Source organism: Podarcis muralis, chromosome 8, assembly GCF_964188315.1.
Source record: "Podarcis muralis chromosome 8, rPodMur119.hap1.1, whole genome shotgun sequence".
Lineage (NCBI taxonomy): Eukaryota > Metazoa > Chordata > Lepidosauria > Squamata > Lacertidae > Podarcis > Podarcis muralis.
In genome coordinates this window covers 65540352-65560188 of record NC_135662.1, presented here as the reverse complement: position 1 = coordinate 65560188, position 19837 = coordinate 65540352, and the positions used below count along the sequence as shown (strand labels likewise).

At 42.9% G+C, this 19837-nt stretch overlaps 1 protein-coding gene across 2 annotated transcripts in view; it reads left to right on the top strand.

The window, feature by feature from the left end:
• Nucleotides 1-13399: 13399 nt before the first annotated feature.
• EXOC2 (exocyst complex component 2) overlaps nt 13400-19837 on the top strand; it is a 79281-nt gene continuing 72843 nt past the window's right edge. Inside the window, exons 1-4 of one of the 2 annotated variants that reach the window (XM_028737849.2) lie at nt 13400-13518; nt 15848-16007; nt 16800-16976; nt 17871-17997. In XM_028737849.2, the coding sequence (XP_028593682.2) occupies nt 15890-16007; nt 16800-16976; nt 17871-17997 (422 nt within the window). In that variant the 5' untranslated portion in view covers nt 13400-13518; nt 15848-15889. The other variant, XM_028737850.2, reaches the window with a different exon arrangement.

Genomic DNA, 19837 nt, shown 5'->3' with positions numbered 1-19837 from the left:
TCTCACCCACACGAGATGCAACTGTATGCCATTGACAGCACAGAATACATTTATCTATCGAAACTTTGGCATTTAAATAATAATGATTTGATCATTAGCAATATTTGCAAAGTGAGGTTTCATTGGAGCAAAACAACTTGGATGTGCTGAGAAGAGTCTATTTTCTTCGGTGGTGGATCTCTTCAAGTTGTGGCAAAAAAGGAAAAAGAGCCATCTTCAAATATCTAAAGGGCTGTCACACGGAGGATGGAGCAAGCTGGTTTTCAACTGCTCTGGAGGATAGGGCCCAAACCAATAGCTTCAAGTTACAAGGAAGGAGGTTCCGACTAAATTTCAGGAAGAACTTTCTGGCTGTAGGGCTGTTTGACAGTGGAACAGGCTCCCACAAGAGGTGGGGGGCTCTCCTCCCTTGGAGGTTTTTAAGCAGAGGTTAGATGGCCATCTGTCATGTATGATCTAGTTGAGATTCCTCAATTTCAAGGGTTGAACTCAATTTCAAGAGTCCCTTCCAATCTACAATTCTATGGACTCTTTCGTTTCTTTTGCTATTATATATTCTTTCTATATATTTACATATTTTCAGGCTTGATCCAGCAGGCTTATGTTCTTATGTGTTGCTGGATCAAACCAAGGGCCATCTAGTCCCTTTGTCTGGTTTCTGTCTGTAAGCAGCAACCACCGCCTTTCGGCAACTTTCACCTTTTCTGAATAACAAGCAGAGTCACTGGGGCAATCCACCCATGGATCCCAGATTTATTAATGTGCTAATGAGGTGGACATTATTACATTTAGGATTGCCAAGCTAGACAATACAGTGGTGCCTCGCAAGACGAAATTAATTCGTTCCGCAAGTTTTTTCTTCTTGCGAGTGTTTCGTCTTGCGAAGCACGGTTTCCCATAGGAATGCATTGAAAATCAATCAATGCGTTTCTAGGGAGACCGTCCGGGGACAGAGGGGAAGCGCCGCGCGCCTTCCCCTCTGTCCCCGGAGATTGCGGGGCTGGCAACGGGGAGAAGCGATCTTCTCCCCGCCGCCCCTTGCTTCAAAAGAGGTCCGGGGACAGAGGGGAAGGCGCGCGGCGCTTCCCCGCTATCCCCGGAGCTTGCGGGGCAAGCTTCGTTTTGCGAAGCAAGCCCATAGGGAAATGCGTCTTGCGAAGCGGCTAAGAAAACGAAAAACTCCTTCGTCTAGCGAGTTTTTCGTCTTCCGAGGCGTTCGTCTTGCGGGGTACCACTGTACAGTGGTACCTCGGGTTACATACGCTTCAGGTTACAGACTCCGCTAACCCAGAAATATTACCTCGGGTTAAGAACTTTGCTTCAGGATGAGAACAGAAATCGCGCAGCCGCAGCGCAGTAGCAGCAGGGGGCCCCATTAGCTAAAGTGGTGCTTCAGGTTAAGAACAGTTTCAGGTTAAGAACAGATCTCCAGAACGAATTAAGTTCTTAACCCAAGGTACCACTATTAAAATGTCAACCATCTCTCTTGTACCAGACTTGGGGAAAGCTAAGGGACCCCTTCCAGCCTGGAATACACAGAGCTTTGAATGGAAAAACCTCTACAAACGGAGGGCTCACTTTCTAGAGGAACAATGCGAAATGTATATGAAAGCACACTGATTTTCAGCATTGTTGGCATCTGTATGTCTTGAGAGACAATGGGGTGCACTTCCTAGGGTGAAGTCAAATCAATGGAGAATCACAGCACCTGCTGTGGCTGCAGAGACCAGAAACTCATAACTGCTGCCCCGTGTAGTTTTTGCTGTGTTAGCAGCACCCAAGTGTCCTCTCTGGGGTGCAAGCTGGGGCAGTGTGTATGGAGGTCCTGGGTTACCTAGACGATGAGACCCTCCTCTTGGCCCCACTGATTTGGGCCAATGGAAAGCAGAGCAAAACATTTGGCACCATCTTAGCTGCAGGACTTGGCAGATGAAGGCGTACAAGGCAACATCCAACTGCCTTAGGGACTCCACTCCGGATTTGTGTAGAGTTTACTGCTTAGCCTTTTCTTCTCCTGAAGACATACCGCAAGGCGGCGAGTGTGGATTTTTCTTCAGGGTTTACTCCCAAAGCCTTTCTCACAAATGAGTATAGCCGCAAGGCAGCGGAGGTTTAAGATCAGAGTTTTCCTTCTCCGTTTTCAGCATAATACATCAGGATGATGATGATGATTATTATTATTATTATTATTATTAATCACCCACCCCTCACCAGCAGGAGTATTGTTTCCATTAGACTCAAATACTCTTGTGCGTTTTCTCTTTAATTTAGAATTGCAAATAGTACATGGAAGGTATTTTTCAGAAGCTATGTTTGTACCGAGCCAGAAAAATAGCAGCAAAAAAATGAACAACATTCTTTCCTGATCTGTGGAAAAACATTTTTGCCTGATCTGTGGAATACAATATTCAGTACTTTTTAGCTGTACAGGGTTTTGTGAACAATTTTGGGGGATTTGTTTGGCTTCCAAAAACAATGCCTCAGGGTCAACAGTGCATGGATTCACAGATAAGGCATTGAAGAGAAGAGGAGGGTGGAAATGACTGGACTGCAAGCCAGCAAGATAAAGCAGTGTGAGAACTGTGGGTTCTAGTCAGGCTACAAAAGGCCTTTTTCTCTGGCGCTGTAGATAAATGGACTGTTGGACCATATTGTTCTGGCCATGCTAAGTGAGGCGATAACTCTTCTCAAGGTTTCCATTCCTTCATTTCTACAGTCATTTAAGATGCTTCTTTGGTGGGTATTGATTGCTAGATGTTTTGATGGGGGCTGCGGTGTCCAAAATATGGGCTAAGTCTTGTGTTTTACCAAAGAAAGACTGTAAAAGGTATAAATGGGTTTCAAATGGTAAAAAATAAATAAAAACAGAACAAGTCACTGCACAGGCTGTAGCCTGCACTATAAGAAGAAAGGAAGGCAGCAAAAAAACAGCTAAATCAGCCCTTCTGTTTTAACAGCACCACTGGCACCAAGTAGATATCCTTTATTTCCCCTGGTTGCCTACGCTGAACAGTCCATAAACAGAAGCTATGTACTACCACCAGTGTTGGAGGAAGTATGGCTCTGAGTACGGGTACCAGATACTGGGAATCTCAAGTGAGAAGATGGTTGTTCAGTTCATGTCCTGCTTTCCTTTGACATCTGGTTGGCCCCGATTCTCAGAGAGGTTTAACATTCAACCTCTGTTCTCATGGAACTCTGGGAATTCTAGTCCCCAATAACTCTTGACACTCTTAAAAACTACAGCTCGCAAAACTATTTGGGGAAAGCCACGTTTAAAGTGTTTTTAAAATGACTGAGTTGAGGGGATACAATAGTGGTTTATAAGATTATGCAGAGTGTGAGGAAAGTGGATAGAGAAATATTTTTCTCCCCCTAGAACTTGTGGGCACCCGGATGTTAGAAAATTCAGGACAGATAAAGGAAAATTCTTCCTCACACAGAACATAGTTAAACTTTTCTGTCACAAGAGGCAGTGATGGCCACCAACTTGAACGGCTTTAAAAAAAAAAGAATTGGATAAATTAATGGAGAATAATGGTGGCTACAGTATGTTACACACACACACACACACACACACACACACGTAAATTATAAAATGTACCACAAAACTTATCACTTATACAATCTTTTTAGACTTCCATCAGCACCTCTGATGATCCACCGTTTTAACCACTTCTTATGCATTTCTTAACTTTATATTGCCTTTACATCTCTTAACAAATCATCCTTCCCCTTCTCCATTTTTGCAATACTTCCAATAATACTCCTCACAAAACTTCTTGCAAACCTACAAACGTCGCCTGATCTTCACAAATACTTTTCAAGTAGTCCGTAAATTTACTCCAGTCTTCCGTGAATTTATGGTCCCGCCGCTTTCGAATCCTTCCTGTTAGTTTATCTAGTTCTGCATAGTCCATTAACTTCATTCTCCATTCTTCAATCGTTGATAATTCTTCTTGCTTCCATTTTTGGGCGGTGGCTACAGTATGTTCTACCTTTCACTGTTGGAGTCAGTACACCACTGAATACAAATGGCTAGAAATCACGGACAGAGTGTTAGGGATTGGACTGAAGAGGGTGAGACCGCTTCTCCTGACACTGCAGAAGAGGAATTGTATTGATTTACAGCAGGGGTTTGAGGAAGGTCACAGTTCAGAGATAGATGAACAAAAGAGTTGCAAAGTGTTAGAAGAAGGGGGGGATTGTGACAGGGCAGCCAGCTGACACGTTGTCACTGGAGAGTATTTCTGACCCCCCCCCTTCTCCCAGAACTCAGTGTTCATTAAGGGTGCAGTAACAACAGAATCAGAGACTTTGGGCCACAAGCCGCCACCGTAAAGGGAGATGCTGTTACTAGGAAGGCGGGAGGAGGAGCCCAGTTTGGAGCAATGCCATTGTTAAGGAGTGTTGTGTTCTTTTGCCTCCCATTATTAAGATTAAATAAAACTCAATTAAAAACGACTGTACCTTGTTTTCTCTGCCCTTGCTGCAACCGGGGGAGGAATGGCTTTCTCGAAGCCTTGACAGAGTCTTGACACAGAGACAGCGCTGTTGTGCTTAAGTTCTGTTTGCGGACTTCCCATGGGTATCTGATTTGCCACGGTGGGAACAGAATGCTGGACTAGAGAGGCTTTTGCCCTGATCCAGTAGGACTCCTCTTATGTCCGTGCTGCTCTTACTTGGAGATGAAAAGAAGAATTTTATCCATAACTCTTACAGCTTCCTGCCATGTTGTATTAACTGGGAAGGGCGATATGGACATGGTTTTAAATAGAGTTGGCTAGACAGTCCCGGAAATAAACAGGGCAGTTTCTAAAAAGCTCTTAAAACCACTAAGTAAAACCTAGGTTATAGAAAACAATGGTACTGTTGATGGCTGTGATGCCCTAGTCTAGTCTTCAGGCTGAGTATCTGTGGGGGCTTGTGACATGAAGCTGGTTTGCAACGTTTTTATCCATTCTTTATTAAAACATGTAGCCAAAACATTTCACTATAGGAAAGCCACCCAAAAGATGTTCAGGATTCGCTTGTCACTTCGAGCTTCTAACAAGCAGTTTGCTAGAAATTAGACCTTTTTCCCATGAATTGATAAGCCTGTTTTTCAGTCCCTATCTATGACCATCCTGCTTTCTGAGCTCTACCCAAGGTCATGTATATTTTCATTGGGATATGCCTTTAATATTGCATTTAATATGATCTTTCCTTTTATGTGTAACAGGATGGGTTGATTTACAGCAAGGCAACTGAAACTGATTTTAATCACAATAAAAACAAATCCTTTTCTTAAAAATAAACCAAAGCTCAAGCAAAAAGGTTTTTACACGGCTTAAGAACAGTTTGCTTTCACCATCTCATTCACCTCCAATCAAAATATTCAGGTAGGCAAGTGCTGGTTTGTTACAAAAGCAACACCTTAAATTTCATTTGTACACAGTCCATGTGTAAAAATTGTGTGACAGCTTCTGTAATGGTGCTGTATTATGCATATGTGAATATACTTCATTGAATGTCGTGGGACTTACTTCTGGATAAACCTGCATAGAATTGTGTTGCATAAATCTCTTTATTAAACTTGAAAATATGCATGTTTCAGTTGAATTTATTGTTGCTTTAGCACTCCACCAGTGCTTTAACATACAAGTTATCATAAAGGTAAAGGTACCCCTGCCCGTACGGGCCAGTCTTGACAGACTCTAGGGTTGTGCGCCCATCTCACTCAAGAGGCTGGGGGCCAGTGCTGTCTGGAGACACTTCCGGGTCACGTGGCCAGCGTGACAAAGCTGCATCTGGCGAGCCAGTGCAGCACATGGAAACGCCATTTACCTTCCCGCCAGTAAGCGGTCCCTATTTATCTACTTGCACCCGGGAGTGCTTTCGAACTGCTAGGTTGGCAGACGCTGGGACCGAGCAACGGGAGCGCACCCCGCTCCGGGGATTCGAACCGCCGACCTTTCGATCGGCAAGCCCTAGGTGCTGAGGCTTTTACCCGCAGCGCCACCTGCGTCCCACACAAGTTATCATATAAAGTGATACAAGTTATCATATAAAGTTGCAATTCCAATTTCTAACCATTAAGGGGTACCCTTTTAACAATAAACAGCATGTCTGACAACGTCCACCATGCATTGTAAATATGATCTCCAGATCTTACTCCTGAAAACATGCTGACACATCATGACTTTGTACATTTATTATTTCATTTATTTTAAAATATTTATAGGCCGCTTTCATGAATACAAATCTTTCAGGGAGGCTTACATAATAATAATAATAAATAGAACAAAGCGTAAAAGCAAATAGCATTACTACAAATCTCCCTGGCAGTAATAAAAAGACCCAGCCCATAATGTAAAACATGATTTCTACAAAACCAGCTGTTCAGGGAATACAGAAGATCACATTAAAATATATATATATAGCTCTTGTGCGTGCCATTTGAAATAGGTAAGTCTTCAAGGCCTTTTGGAATGACTAAGCTAGGTGGCCTTCTCTGGGGGTTACCGGTAGAGTTGTAGAGTGCTGGGGCCACCACAGAAAAGGTCCTCCCCTCATCCCTGAAAACTTCATTGATCTGAGGGGCAGACAGGTGAGAAAGGACTCTGTTGTAGATACTATGGGCTGACAGGTTGATATATACAGTATATGCAGGCAGCCCTTCAAATAGCTCCAGTTCAAATAATCTAAGACTTTAAAGGTTAAAAGCTCTAAAGGGCCTTCTCAGTGGCTGCACCCAGACTCTGGAACGTGCTCCCTGGAGAAGCTAAACTGGCTCCCTCTTTGCTGTTCTTCCACCAGAAGGTAAAGATTGGGAACTGACTAGTTTTAATGAAAGGGCTCATGCCATGCTGTTTTTATTGTAATCATTTGTATATTTAAAACATATTTTACATGTGTATGTAGTTTTAATTCTTGTTGTTGTTTAGTCGTTTAGTCGTGTACAACTCTTCGTGACCCCATGGACCAGAGCACGCCAGGCACTTCAGGTTTCAATTCTATCAATGCTTAATTACTTTTAAACTATTGTCATTTCTATTTTTTTAGTGATTCTCTCTTTTTTTTTATCTGTAAGCTGCCTTGAATCCCAGGGGAAAGGGAGGGGTATAAAAAATATACAGTGGTACCTTGGATCTTGAATGGCTTATTTGTCAAACAAATCAGCTCCTGAACACCGCAAACCAGGAAGTAAGTGTTCTGGTTTGCAAATGCTTTTGGAATGTCCGATGTGGCTTCCGCGGCATCCAATTGAGTGCAGGAAACTTCTACAGCCAATCGGAAGCTGCACCTTGGTTTTTGAACAGTTTTGGGAGTCGAACAGACTCCCGGAATGGATTAAGTTTGAGAACCAAGGTACCACTGTATAATAATACAAGTAACAAAACCACCACTTTGAATTGGGTTCAGAAATGCTCCAAAAGCCAGAGAAGCTGTTATAATAATGGTCCTACAGGATCCAACTGCCCCGCTGACAGAACTTTCTGAATGCTGCATTGTGAACCTGTGAACCAGCGGCAGTTTCTAAGCCATCTTCAAAGATGCCCTCACATAGCGCACATAAAACCAGCTAAGCCTAGATGTGACTAGAAGATGAGTCACTGGGGCTAGGCCTGACCTCTACAGATAGAGCCATAGTTGGTGCACCAGTTGAGGAGGAGGAGGAGGCGGAGTTTGGATTTGATATCCTGCTTTATCACTACCCAAAGGAGTCTCAAAGCGGCTAACATTCTTCTTTCCCTCCCCCCCCCCACAACAAACACTCTGTGAGGTGAGTGGGGCTGAGAGACTTCAGAGAAGTGTGACAAGGTCACCCAGCAGCTGTATGTGGAGGAGCGGAGACGCGAACCTGGTTCACCAGATTACGAGTCTACCACTCTTAACCACTACACCACAGTTGAAGCTGGTGGAACATATTCCTGGCTACTGGTCTACCCCAGCTAGCATAGAGTCCACAGAAGGACGTCCAAACAGCAGGAGGAAAAGATGCATCGCTGTATAAAGCGTAGAGTTGATCAGGTAATTGTCTGGGTAAGTCATTTCCTGGTTCACACTGAGATATATATTTAGCTAATCTAGCTACAACTGGGCATATGTAACATCCCCATCACCCAACTTTGCTCAGCAATGGAGAGAAAACCCTCAAAATGAAAATAGACAAATAGCCCAAAGACTGAGCGGTGGATATGGAATGCTCACTGACCACTGAAGGGTGGGGGGCAAGAGCAAAACTGAGCAGGCCAAGAAGGGAAATGGAATGAATGGTCTGGAATCCTGATCACAAACACAACATACTGCAATATTCTGTTGCAGCGCCCTGCTTTTCATGTCCAGATTAGTGACAGACTAGAAGCAAAGTTTGAACCAGGACTTCCTAGCTCATGCTGAAGTCCCTTTCCTCCTATGCTGCGCTAGCTCTCTCTAATGGTCATTTCTGTAATATCTGAGGAAGAACTCACATCCATTAAAATGGACATGATCAATTCTTGTAAGAACCTGTGATGGGGCAGTCATTAAGCGGAAGCTCTTGCGAGTTTGATGCCAGGAGGTGCCCAAGATATCACGACAAAAGGCCATGACCGTCAGTGTGTGCTCTCAGCAAGGCCCGAGGATCCCCACGTCCCTCCTCACCAAACCACACAGCCCTCAAGCCAGCTGTACAGATAGGAGGAGGCGGCGACAAGCAGCTTTCTTAAATACACACACACTTTCCCACCCCCCACCCTGCCGGTACCTCAGCTGAGTGACAGCCTCTTGATGTTGCGTGCGAGTGAGTTCAGCTGGTGCTGTGTGGTCTGGGTGTGTGGTCTCCAGCTTGGCCGAGAGGCTGCTAACAGGGTGGATGAGAGAGAGCAACTCTGTTTACTTTAATTTATTTCGGATGCCGGAACTGTGCCCAGAGTTTCTCCTGAGCTTGATTCCACAGTTAGTGGCAGCAATCCCTCACAGCTGCGGCGCAGTCTGAAATATGTGCTGAACTCCTCGACCAAGTGCCTTTGCAGCATCTGCTTCAAGTCCAGCCTGCTAATCCCCTGTGACTCAGAAATGTTAATGGCATTGCTGAGTGCTGTGATTATTTTGGTTTTACTATGTCAAGATAGGATCTCCCTCTCTCTTTTTCTCTCTCTGTCTCTGAATCCTGGAAGATGTACTTTTTGTGGGTTATTTCATGCAGGAATTTTAAGATATTGCTACTATGTACTGTAGCTATGAAGTCTGATACAGCAGGTCTTTTTTAAAGACGTGAGTGTGTGTGTGTGTGTGTGTGTGTGTGTGTGTGTGTTTAGCTGTGACATCCAAAATTGTAATCTGGATTCCAGATCTATTTGGGTCATGCAATGAACCTCAAGTTGTGCAATCTCATATTCATATTTCGACCCTTTCCCATTAATTTACATTTTATTTTGCTCACTGCTTTAGAATTGGCGAAATGCCAGAAATCTGCTTTTATTTTCTTATTTATTGTACGTATTGCTATTATACCATAAACTGCTCCAAAGACCTGTTTATTGGGATAGTAAAGCACATTAGGAATGCTAGAATAAAGCTGCAACCCTATACACTTTCTTACCTGGAAATATGCTCAATGGGACTTAATTCTGAGTAGAGACATAGAGGATTGTACTGAAAAACAAAACAAAAAAACCCTATTCAAAGATAAAATGACTTGTCATTTGCTAATATTTGCTTGACGTGGACGCCGGTTACGACAAGATAAGGCAAATTAACCTTTAGTTATTTAGACTGTTTCTTTATATGTGCTTATCTTTTCATTTTAAGTAGCTTAGAGATATTTGAGAATTTTTTTTTGAACCAAATGTAACATTCATGACCAATACTTGTTTAAAATGACAAGTCTCCTTTCATTATTCAAATAAACATGCATTCACTCTTAATATGACTTGGAATTCCAGCATTGTTTAGCTTATTCATTCCTAGTCTTTTCTGGCAGACTTGCAGGAATGAACTTAGTATTATTGATGCAGCGTTGAAGGCTGTAATATTCATAGCAGTGGTGAAGGCTCTTGCAAATCTGTGGGCTAAAGCTCTCCAAAGGGATTAAGGAATATCACCATCATTTTTAAAAAAATATATATTGAGGTGGAGGGGGGAGTGCCTTACTGTTTTAACTTGTGTCTACTATATTTCTGCATATATGTTAAATTCTAATTTTCCTTAATTTGTTTTTGCATTATCTGGAGTGATCTCAGATCACAGCTTGGAAGAAGTGAAATGGTACACCGTTTCAGTCCCTGCCTGCAGGTTACAATGCAAGTGACATGACACACAGGGGTGGGGGGAAGAGGGGAGAAAAAATGTAAACAGTCATCAAATCTTAATTTAACAAAGTTAAATAGAAGTTCTTTGGGGAAGGGTCATGGCTCAGTGGTCAGTGTAGACAATACTGAACTAGATGGGCAGATCATCTTCAGTCGGTCTAAGGTAGCTTGCTTTGTTCTTATAATGACCAGTTGGAATGGATGTTGTGTTGTTCAGCAAACCAGTTACATAAGAAGTAAAGCAATAATAATGCCATATAGGTATCACACTTTTAAAACATGAGACAGCAGGGTGTCTGTATTTTTTAAGACAATGCTTTCTAAGACTCACTCATTCAGAATACTTTTATCCTTATGTGGTTCTTAAAGCAGCTTACAATATATTTGCACAATTCAATCACGTTCAAAAACTTTTGACCCATACTCAGAAATAACATTTATTAGCAGTGTTTATACATGTTTATGTTTCAGAAGACCCCAAAGTGTTTTCCATATCACTACAATATCAACAGAAGAATACATTTAAGACCTCCGTACTGACCAAAATGCGATTTCATTCCTGTAACAACTAAAAAACAAAACAACAACAACAAGAAGAAAGAAAGAATTAAAATTCAGACACAACATTTCTCACTCGTTCTTGGTCCTCCCTGGTGTTGCCAAGACAGGAGGCCCACTGAGTTTCTTTGAAGTTAGTTGAGTATCACAGCCTTGGAGTCAAACTCCCCATCTTCAGCAGATGAGTTCAAGGATGTGGGGTCGAAGGAGAAATTGCAGACAGAAGCACTGCCACAAGATTATATCTTGGTGCCAGTACCCCACAAGCCTAAGGATATTGTATTGCCATCCTCTGACTCAGAGGACTCTATTGCAGAAGCCCCAGTACAACCAGTCTCCTTCACTTGTAACTGGGACAAAACTGCTGCTCCTACATAGGGATTGCTTTAAGGCTGACTGGTGCTGAAGCAACACCCAAGCGCTGTTCTCCTATCACACTGAGGATGAATGCTGCACAAATCAGCTTTGCTTTGTTGCTGTGGAGATCAGCACTTGCAGCAAGGCACTGAGCGGCTGAACTTTGCTCAGTCCATTGTGAAGACAGTCATAGAATCATAGAATCATAGAATCATAGAGTTGGAAGAGACCACAAGGGCCATCGAGTCCAACCCCCTGCCAAGCAGGAAACACCATCAGAGCACTCCTGACATATGGTTGTCAAGCCTCTGCTTAAAGACCTCCAAAGAAGGAGACTCCACCACACTCCTTGGCAGCAAATTCCACTGTCGAACAGCTCTTACTGTCAGGAAGTTCTTTCTGTACTGGTTCCCATGGATGGCCTCTAAAACCAGGGAGAGGGGCTAAGCAGTTAGAAATTGCTCAGCCTGTGATGGAGTTAATTCTCCCCTCATGCATACATCTTCTTAAAAACAATACTTTTTTGTAGATGTACTGCTTTCTCATATGCAAATTTAATCAATTGATAAATATATTAAGCACTCAATGATGTAATTATTGTGTAACGGTCCTTATGTAAACACAATGTTTTCATTGTTCAAGCTTTGCATCTTTTAAATTTACTTATTTTGCTGATAATGGACACTGGTCAAACTCAAGGCACTATAATGCTCTTGAGTCTTTTCTTCATGCTCACCATTCCAGTGCAGTTTTTTAAAAAGTGTTCTGCAATAAGCACGGAAATACCTGAGTAAAAATATTAGATTTTGGGAGGCTCAGCATTTTTATTACATGAATTCATACTGTAATGGAAAGAGGTAGAGTGTGCCAGCTTCTGAAATCCAATAAAGCGTGCTGCAATATTTTCTAATATTACTGTCTAGTATAGTCTTAATTCCAGTGCATCACCTGAATGCCTTGGCATTATAGACTAAGGGGAAAGTGGAACTGGGGGGAAAGAATAAATACGGAGAAAATAAATCTTCAGCTTATAATTTCCTTCATATTAATATTGCTTTAAAAAAAATAATAATAGTTTGGGCTTTTATTTTTGACCCTAGGATTATTGTTCTCCCAACATGTCTTACTATGCATAAGAATGTCTTTTACTCGGGTAATTCAGTGAATTTGTGCTCCTTGCACAGTATTCATGTTCTTACACTTTGGCCTGTTGCCAGAGTTTCAAACTTTCAATAGGTTAGAAAGTTGCAATCTCCACACACACAAACACACACCCACCCCACTGAAAGTATCAGATCAACAACATTATTTTATTTATTTTTTGCATCAGTTTTAACATCGCACCTGTGTGTAAACGCTCTGAGTCTGGACTATAGTTCCAGGAAGCTCCTTGCACATTGTTAGATGTTCTAAATAAATATTAACAAGTAGGGAAACAAGCCACGCTGAGCAAATCGGATGGGGCCATGTTGTACTGACTTCTGTTTCAGTGTATCTGAAGAAGTGTGCATGCACACGAAAGCTCATACCAATAACAAACTTAGTTGGTCTCTAAGGTACTACTGGAAGGATTTATTTTTTAAAAAAAATTGTTTCGACTACGGCAGACCAACACGGCTACCTACCTGTAACTTGCACTGATAGAGGAATTCTATCCCTGCACTACCCCACTGCCCCTAAATTGCAGCAATCTGGGAGGAAGGGTGGCAACTCTGCAGGTCACCAGGGTACAGTAGATGGTTTTGCAAATTGAAGCACTTGCCGCCCTCCTAGCTTCAACGACCTGTCTCCTAGCCTTGTTTGAAACAACCACAAGCACATTGCGCTGTGAACTTTCCGTCCAGAGCCTCTCGTGGAGGGAGCACTGCAAACACCGCAGTGTTAACAAGCTAACAGTGAAATAACCTACTGAAATCTGGGGTAGCATACCTGAACCGACAGCATGAGGATAATTGTTTTCTGAATGCTTTGCTACTGAACGAATAAAAAAGGAAGAAGAAATGTATCACTCTGCCACAAAGTAGATGGAGGAGTAGCAACTCAATTTGCACGGACCCAAAGCGCGCGCTCGACCCTGGAGAGGAACATGCATAGGAGCGAGGAGGAGGGGCGGGGCAAAGAACTCTGCCGCTCCCTCCTCTAGCGAGCCATTGGCTGCGGACGGCTGAGTGGCAGCGCAGGCTTAGCCAGCCAGCCGGCGCTCGCCCCGGCCACGTCACGTGCGTCCGCCTCCGCTCCGCTCCGTCGCGTCACGTGCGTGCCGGCGTCAGAGCCCTCTTGCGTAGCGCTCCTTCCGCCCCTTTTCCGCCAGCTGCTCTTCCGGCGGGAGGTAGGTCTCCGCTTGAGTGGCGTTTTAGGGAGCGGGGCGGCGGCGGCAGTTGCAGGCTTCCTGCCTCAGGTGGCGGTTGACGGTTGGGAGAGGGTCCTTCTCCGCCACCTCCGTTCCCAGCTCAGCTGAGGGCTCTGAGGGAAAGCCCGGCTGAGGGGTTGGGTGGGGCTTTTATTTTTATATTATTTTATTTTGCCAAGGAAGAGAGTGGGGGAGGGGAGTTAACTGGGAGGGTTTTTTTGTTTGTATTATGCATTTTCTGTTACTATCTTGTGTTTTTATGCTATGAACCGCCCTGAGATCTTCAGATGAAGGGCGGTATGCAAATATATATATATATATATATATACACACATACACAGAGAGAGAGAGAAAGATAATACAAGCACACACACATATGAAATAATACAAACATGCAATAATAATATGGATATGAATAATATGAAATAATTATTCATATTATGAATTAATAATAATACAAGTACAGTCATACCTCGGGTTGAATATGCTTCATGTTAAGCGTGTTCAAGTTGCACTCTGGCAACCCGGAAGTAACGGAGTGCATTACTTTCGGGTTTCGCCGCTCGTACCTGTGCAGATGCTCAAAATGACGACATGCGCAGAAGTGGCGAAAAGCGATGCGCGCATGCGCAGACGTGCCGTCGCTAGTTACGTTTGCTTCTGAATGTGAACGGGGCTCCGGAACGGATCCCGTTCGCATCCCAAGGTACACACACCACACATGCATACCCCGCTGGCCGGCTTGTAGGTGAGCCTTAGGATGCCACCGTGCGCTTTGGGCTTTCTGGGCCACCAGGCTCTGTCATGGGTCACGGCCAGCCTAGTGTCACAACTCAGACAGCGCGCATGAAACAAGTTCTGGTTCAGCATCCTTGTACAGTCATACCTTGGAAGCCAAACAGAATCCTTTCATTTGACTTCCAAAACATTCAGGAACCAAGGTGCGGCTTTCGATTGACTGCAGGAAGTTCCTGCAGCAAATCAGAAGCCGCATCGGACGTTCCGAGTTCCAAAGAACATTCGCAAACTGGAACAATCACTTCTGGGTTTGCAGAGTTTGGGGGCCAAAACGTTCGTCTCGCAAGGCGTTCGACTTCCAAGGTACGGCTGTACTTGATCCAGCACTTGCAATGCCTAATCCTAACCTTGCTTCACTCGAAAGTACCGTTTCGCCATGCTCAGCGAGGCTTTACTCTGGAGTAAGCTAGTGAAGGATTTGAGCCTTGAAGCAGTTTATTGTTGCTGCCATTGCTTTGAGCATGGGGGTCATGCCCATGGGTCGCTCCTGTCACCTTTTCAAGGCAATGTCCGGCCGTTCAGTTTGCCTAGTGCAGAAGGCCTGGGTGATTTGCAGTAGATCTGCAAAATTTCTGATTCCAAACTTAAGCTAAAAATAGCAGGAATGAAATAATGCCCCCCATGCCCTAAGTTATACTACAGAATTAAATAAATTTAGTACTCAAATTGATGTAATTCCAAGTGCAAGTCTTTTGAACCAGGGTCTTTTTAGTGTGTGTATCTGTCTTTCTAGTAAAAGACCCCAAGCCCAGTACATAAGATGGACCACCGCTGCTATACCACCCTCCAGGCGGTGATGGTGTTGCCACTTGCTGGATGCAGTGACAAGGGCAGGGGAAGCATTGGGTTGGCTGGAGCAGGCATTGATACATGCATGCTTTCACCTGTTACTACCATTCCACTGTTTCCTGCATCCATGCTGCCGTACTCCCAAGTAACAGCAGCACTGCCACATGCAGAACAATGGTGCAGTTGTGGTGCCCCATCTTGCACTCTGCAATAGTGCACACCTGATGTCTGCCCAACCCAGATATATCCTGTAGAAAGAAGGGCACTGTGGCAGGTAATTTCATGCTTTCTTTTGATGTGAATCATTTTGGCTCATGGTTCCTTTCAGGTATCTCTGACAACAAACTGAATGCCCAATACGGTAATGTTGCCGTAAAAGTAGTTCCATGGGTGTGGATCTAAAGGTCCAACTGGTATAGCAGGAATCAGGGCATTCACGTACAGGCCACCCACATGGAGCTAGTAGTTCACACAGACAGCGTTGGCTGGGAGCCTGGCAGTGATCCTGGGAGCTCCCTGGGTTTTCAGATGGGCGCCCCCATGCATCTGACCCAGCCCTCATTCGAAAGTTGAGAAGTTTCATCTTGATATTCCTTAGGAACCACCAGCACTTAAGAATTAAACACACCTTAGCAAGCCATTTTAAATCACGCAATTGAGCGTTTCTAGCTTTTATCGTAATTGGTGCAATGTAAGCATTTCACTTTTTTTCCTGATTTAGACTGCTGAATATATCAGTCTTTCGTCAAAGAAGAAAGCTATAATGTCTCACACACGCAAACCCCCTCTTGTGACGGGCATTTCTCCCAATGAAGGCATCTCATGGACAAAGGTCACAATTCGAGGAGAGAACTTGGGAATGGGCCCAACAGATCTAATAGGTAAAGTCAAGAAAGCTGTTTCCGTCTCGATGGCAGTACTATGCATCCAGCAGAGTTTATTTGGAAATGTGCAGTTGCTGATAATTTACGGTAGTGGTATTATGAAAACACTTGATAGACAATAAAATGTTGTTGGTTTTTCTTCATGAAGTTGAAGAGATCCTTTCCTAAATACCAGGGGAGGAATTCAGTGTTGTACTAAAACAAATGTTCAGTTAGCTTGAGTATTTCCACTTGCATGACAGAACAACCCCTCTCACCCCATGTGCTGTTCTGGGGGTTCTCCTGACACCTCTGGAGCCAATTTGAGGGATGGGGAAGAGGGGGGAGCCCTGTTGCAGAACTGCTTAGTTGAGTCCAGCCCAGGGGAAGTATTGTTGCGGTATTTCTTCCTGAGCTTCCTTTTTCTCAGATCATGTTGAAATGATGGGTCAGTAGGGATGCAGTGAAAGGTTTTCTGCCAGGGGAAATTTAATTTGCCCCTTCAAGTGTCTCATGCCCCCAGTTTTTAGAATCACTACAGTAACATGCCACTTGTTCTCTTTGAGCAAGCTTGCTGTGTTGTATCTGTATCGTCACTTTCACCCGGTAGTCAAGACTGAGTATTTCTGTACTGGCTACTGTTTATGTATTTAGAGCAACACTTAAAAAAAATCTTTCTGGAGTGAATCCATAAGACACTTGAGATCCGTTTGTGGGCTGAAAGCACTTCAGGTTCCCCCGATAATGATGAAATAAAAAATATTCACTGTTAAGCAACATTTGTTCCTCTGCTTTGTGTGACTCTCTCAGGCTTGACAATCTGTGGACACAACTGTCTTCTGACTGCTGAATGGATGTCTGCCAGCAAAATTGTGTGTCGAGTAGGTCAAGCTAAGAATGACAAAGGGGACATTATCGTCACTACAAAGTCAGGGGGCAAAGGAACTTCCACTGTTTCTTTTAAACTCCTGAAACCTGATAAAATAGGTATGGTTGTATTATCCATTTATTTCTCTTCCTGTAAGTATTGTTCTGTAATAATTTTTTTTTGTAAAAAAGGAAATCTTCATGGGATGTGCAAGTGGGTTTCTTGAACAAATCGTAATACTGTGTTTATACAGATTTATACTGTTGGCCTATCTAGTCCAGTTCTGTCAACTCTGACTGGCAACAGTTCCCCAACCTGTCTCAGGCATAGGTTTTATCCATGCCTGGTCCTTGAAGTTGGTATTGAACCTAGGGCCATGTAGAGTATTTATTCTGACTTTGAACGTCAGCTGTTCTATGTAAAATCTTATGAATTCAAAATACTTGAGCTTCTCTTGGTTGCTGATCAATTTTTAAATTAGGCTATTCTCATACTAGCACCTCAAGCTCATGGACTTCTGTATAGCGGTATGTTCTGTTGTATCCAATGGGCATTCCACTGGGTTTCTAATAAAACTGCTATGATTATATACATGATATACCGGCACGTGATAGCGTAAAATATATTTGGATCTTTCTGATGCTATTTGGGCACGTGTGCATTTTAAAGCAGGGTGGAATGTAGAGCCAAAATTAAATGTATTATTTTTGCCAGTTGAAGTTTTCCTTTTGCAGTATAGATACAGGAAAGCAAACAACAACAACAACCCACCATATTTTGTGTCGTAGGTGAGAAATCCAAATAAAATCCTCTGAACCGTATTGCTCTGTAACTCTTTGGCTGCAGAGGCAGATTAGGAGCAGGGTTTCGAGGTTGCTTTTACCCTATTTTCCCCCAGACAATTATCTAAGTATGCGTTTTATACTTGTAGGACTTTTTGACTTAGTGCATGAGAACTTCACGATGCTCGACAGAGCTTGTTTTTCTAAGGATATCTCCTTTGTTTTCTCAAGGTATCTTGGATCAGTCTGCAGTCTGGGTTGATGAAATTAACTATTACGACATGCGCACTGACAGGAACAAGGGGATGCCCCCTTTGTCTCTGCGCCCTGCTAATCCTCTTGGTATTGAGATAGACAAGTGAGTACCAAGTTGTGTCAATTTACATTCTTACCTGACTTCCCTGTAAGAATTCAAAAATATTTCAGAATGTGAGATTGGAAGAAAGCAAGACTATAGTCTGATTTCACTTTGCCATGGAAAGATAGTGTTTCTTCAGTTTCTTATTCTGGAAATGGGAAGAATAATTACCGTATATTTCTGTCTGAGGTTATGCCCTATCAACTCAAGAATTTCTGCATGTGCAACAGGTCTTTTCCCCCTGCATGTGTGCCAGTCCCTCCCCAAATCTATTCTTGACAGTTAAGCGGAATCCCCCAGAACAGATAATGTTTTAGCCAACTAAGTCCTACCCAGAGTAGGCTCATTGAAATTAATTGAACTGTTAGTCATGTTCATTATGTTCATTAGTCATGTTCAGTGCGTGAACTCTTGAGTGGGGCTGACATTGGCTACAACCCTTAGTTTTCATAACATATTGAATATTAGTGTTGTTCATATTTTTATTTATGAAAATATTTCCACACCACTTTTTATTTACGGAGAGGAATATGAAAGTGGTTCACAGTAATAAAACATAACAAATCTAGTTAAGACTTCATACAGTGTGAACAATTTTAATAGCTGTGGGGGAGGACAGGATGAGGTGGCAAATGACCTGAGATCAGCTGTTAAAAGCACTAGCTAGTTTTATGTGATTCTGTTTAGATTGGGATTTGCAGCAGGAGTTGCAGAGTAAAAATATATTTTCCATCCATCTGTCTTTTTTCTTTTAGTTTTTATTGAAATACTAATTTGTTTCCTAACCACAAATCTGAGTGTTTTTATACACAAATGCCACACTTATGCAAAGGTTCCAGTAGTTGCATTCATATAGAAAAGAGTTTATATATATTTAAAACACTTGCTGTCATAGCAAGTTAAGTGCTGCAATGCTACTCTAATATTGCAGATGAACATACCATGAAGAAGTAGATGCAGATCTACTTCGCCAGCGGCCCTGAGGTTCCTGTCTGGTGTACTTTCCTGTCTACTTCTGCAGTCCTAGTGGTGAAGGAACCAGCCAGGAACAAGAAGAATGGATATAGAGATCTCTTGCCATGTGGTAGACATGGCTGTGTTCAGGAGCTCTTTAGGGTCAGTGGTGGTACAGGGGTCTGCTGATGGCTCCTTGTCCTCCTCTTCCAACTCCAGGTCTGAGCAAGGCTGAACCTCGATACTTGCACAGTAGATGGAGAAGGGGCAGGCTTTCAGACAAACCAGCACAGCAAATAGTGCTCATCTTTAAAAAAAAAACAAAAAAACAAAGCTAACTTTAGGGATATTGACATACAACATATGACAACATAGTAGTTTTGGCTGGCATGTGACCTCAGTGCTACAATAGCAATTTTTTTTAAAAAAAAAATTCTAATCTGGGTATAGTGTTTCTGCTAAATATAGCAGACAGTACTTACTATGTATTGTAGGTTCAATCCCATATAAATTAGGTTACTTTATTTAATTTCCAAGAGGACTATATGTGTAGCAGTGCAAACGTCTACAGCAGTGGAGAACCAATTCTTCCATAATGGCTAATGCTTGGATCCCAAAAAAATTAACTTAAGGAAGTTCACACAAGGAACCTGTTCTCTCCTAACACCCACTATAGAGCAAGGTCACTCAGGTTTCAGACTTGTTGTGAAAACCCAGACTGCAATAAACTTACTTACATTTAAAGTGTCATAGGACTGTGTGTTTTTGAGCAATAGTTACTCTGTGCTGATAAAACTGATTTGTAGCTCATTTCTTTTCTGAGATGAATACACATTCCCTAAAATATGACAGTAATGAGCAATCCTACATATACTTCATCTGCCTA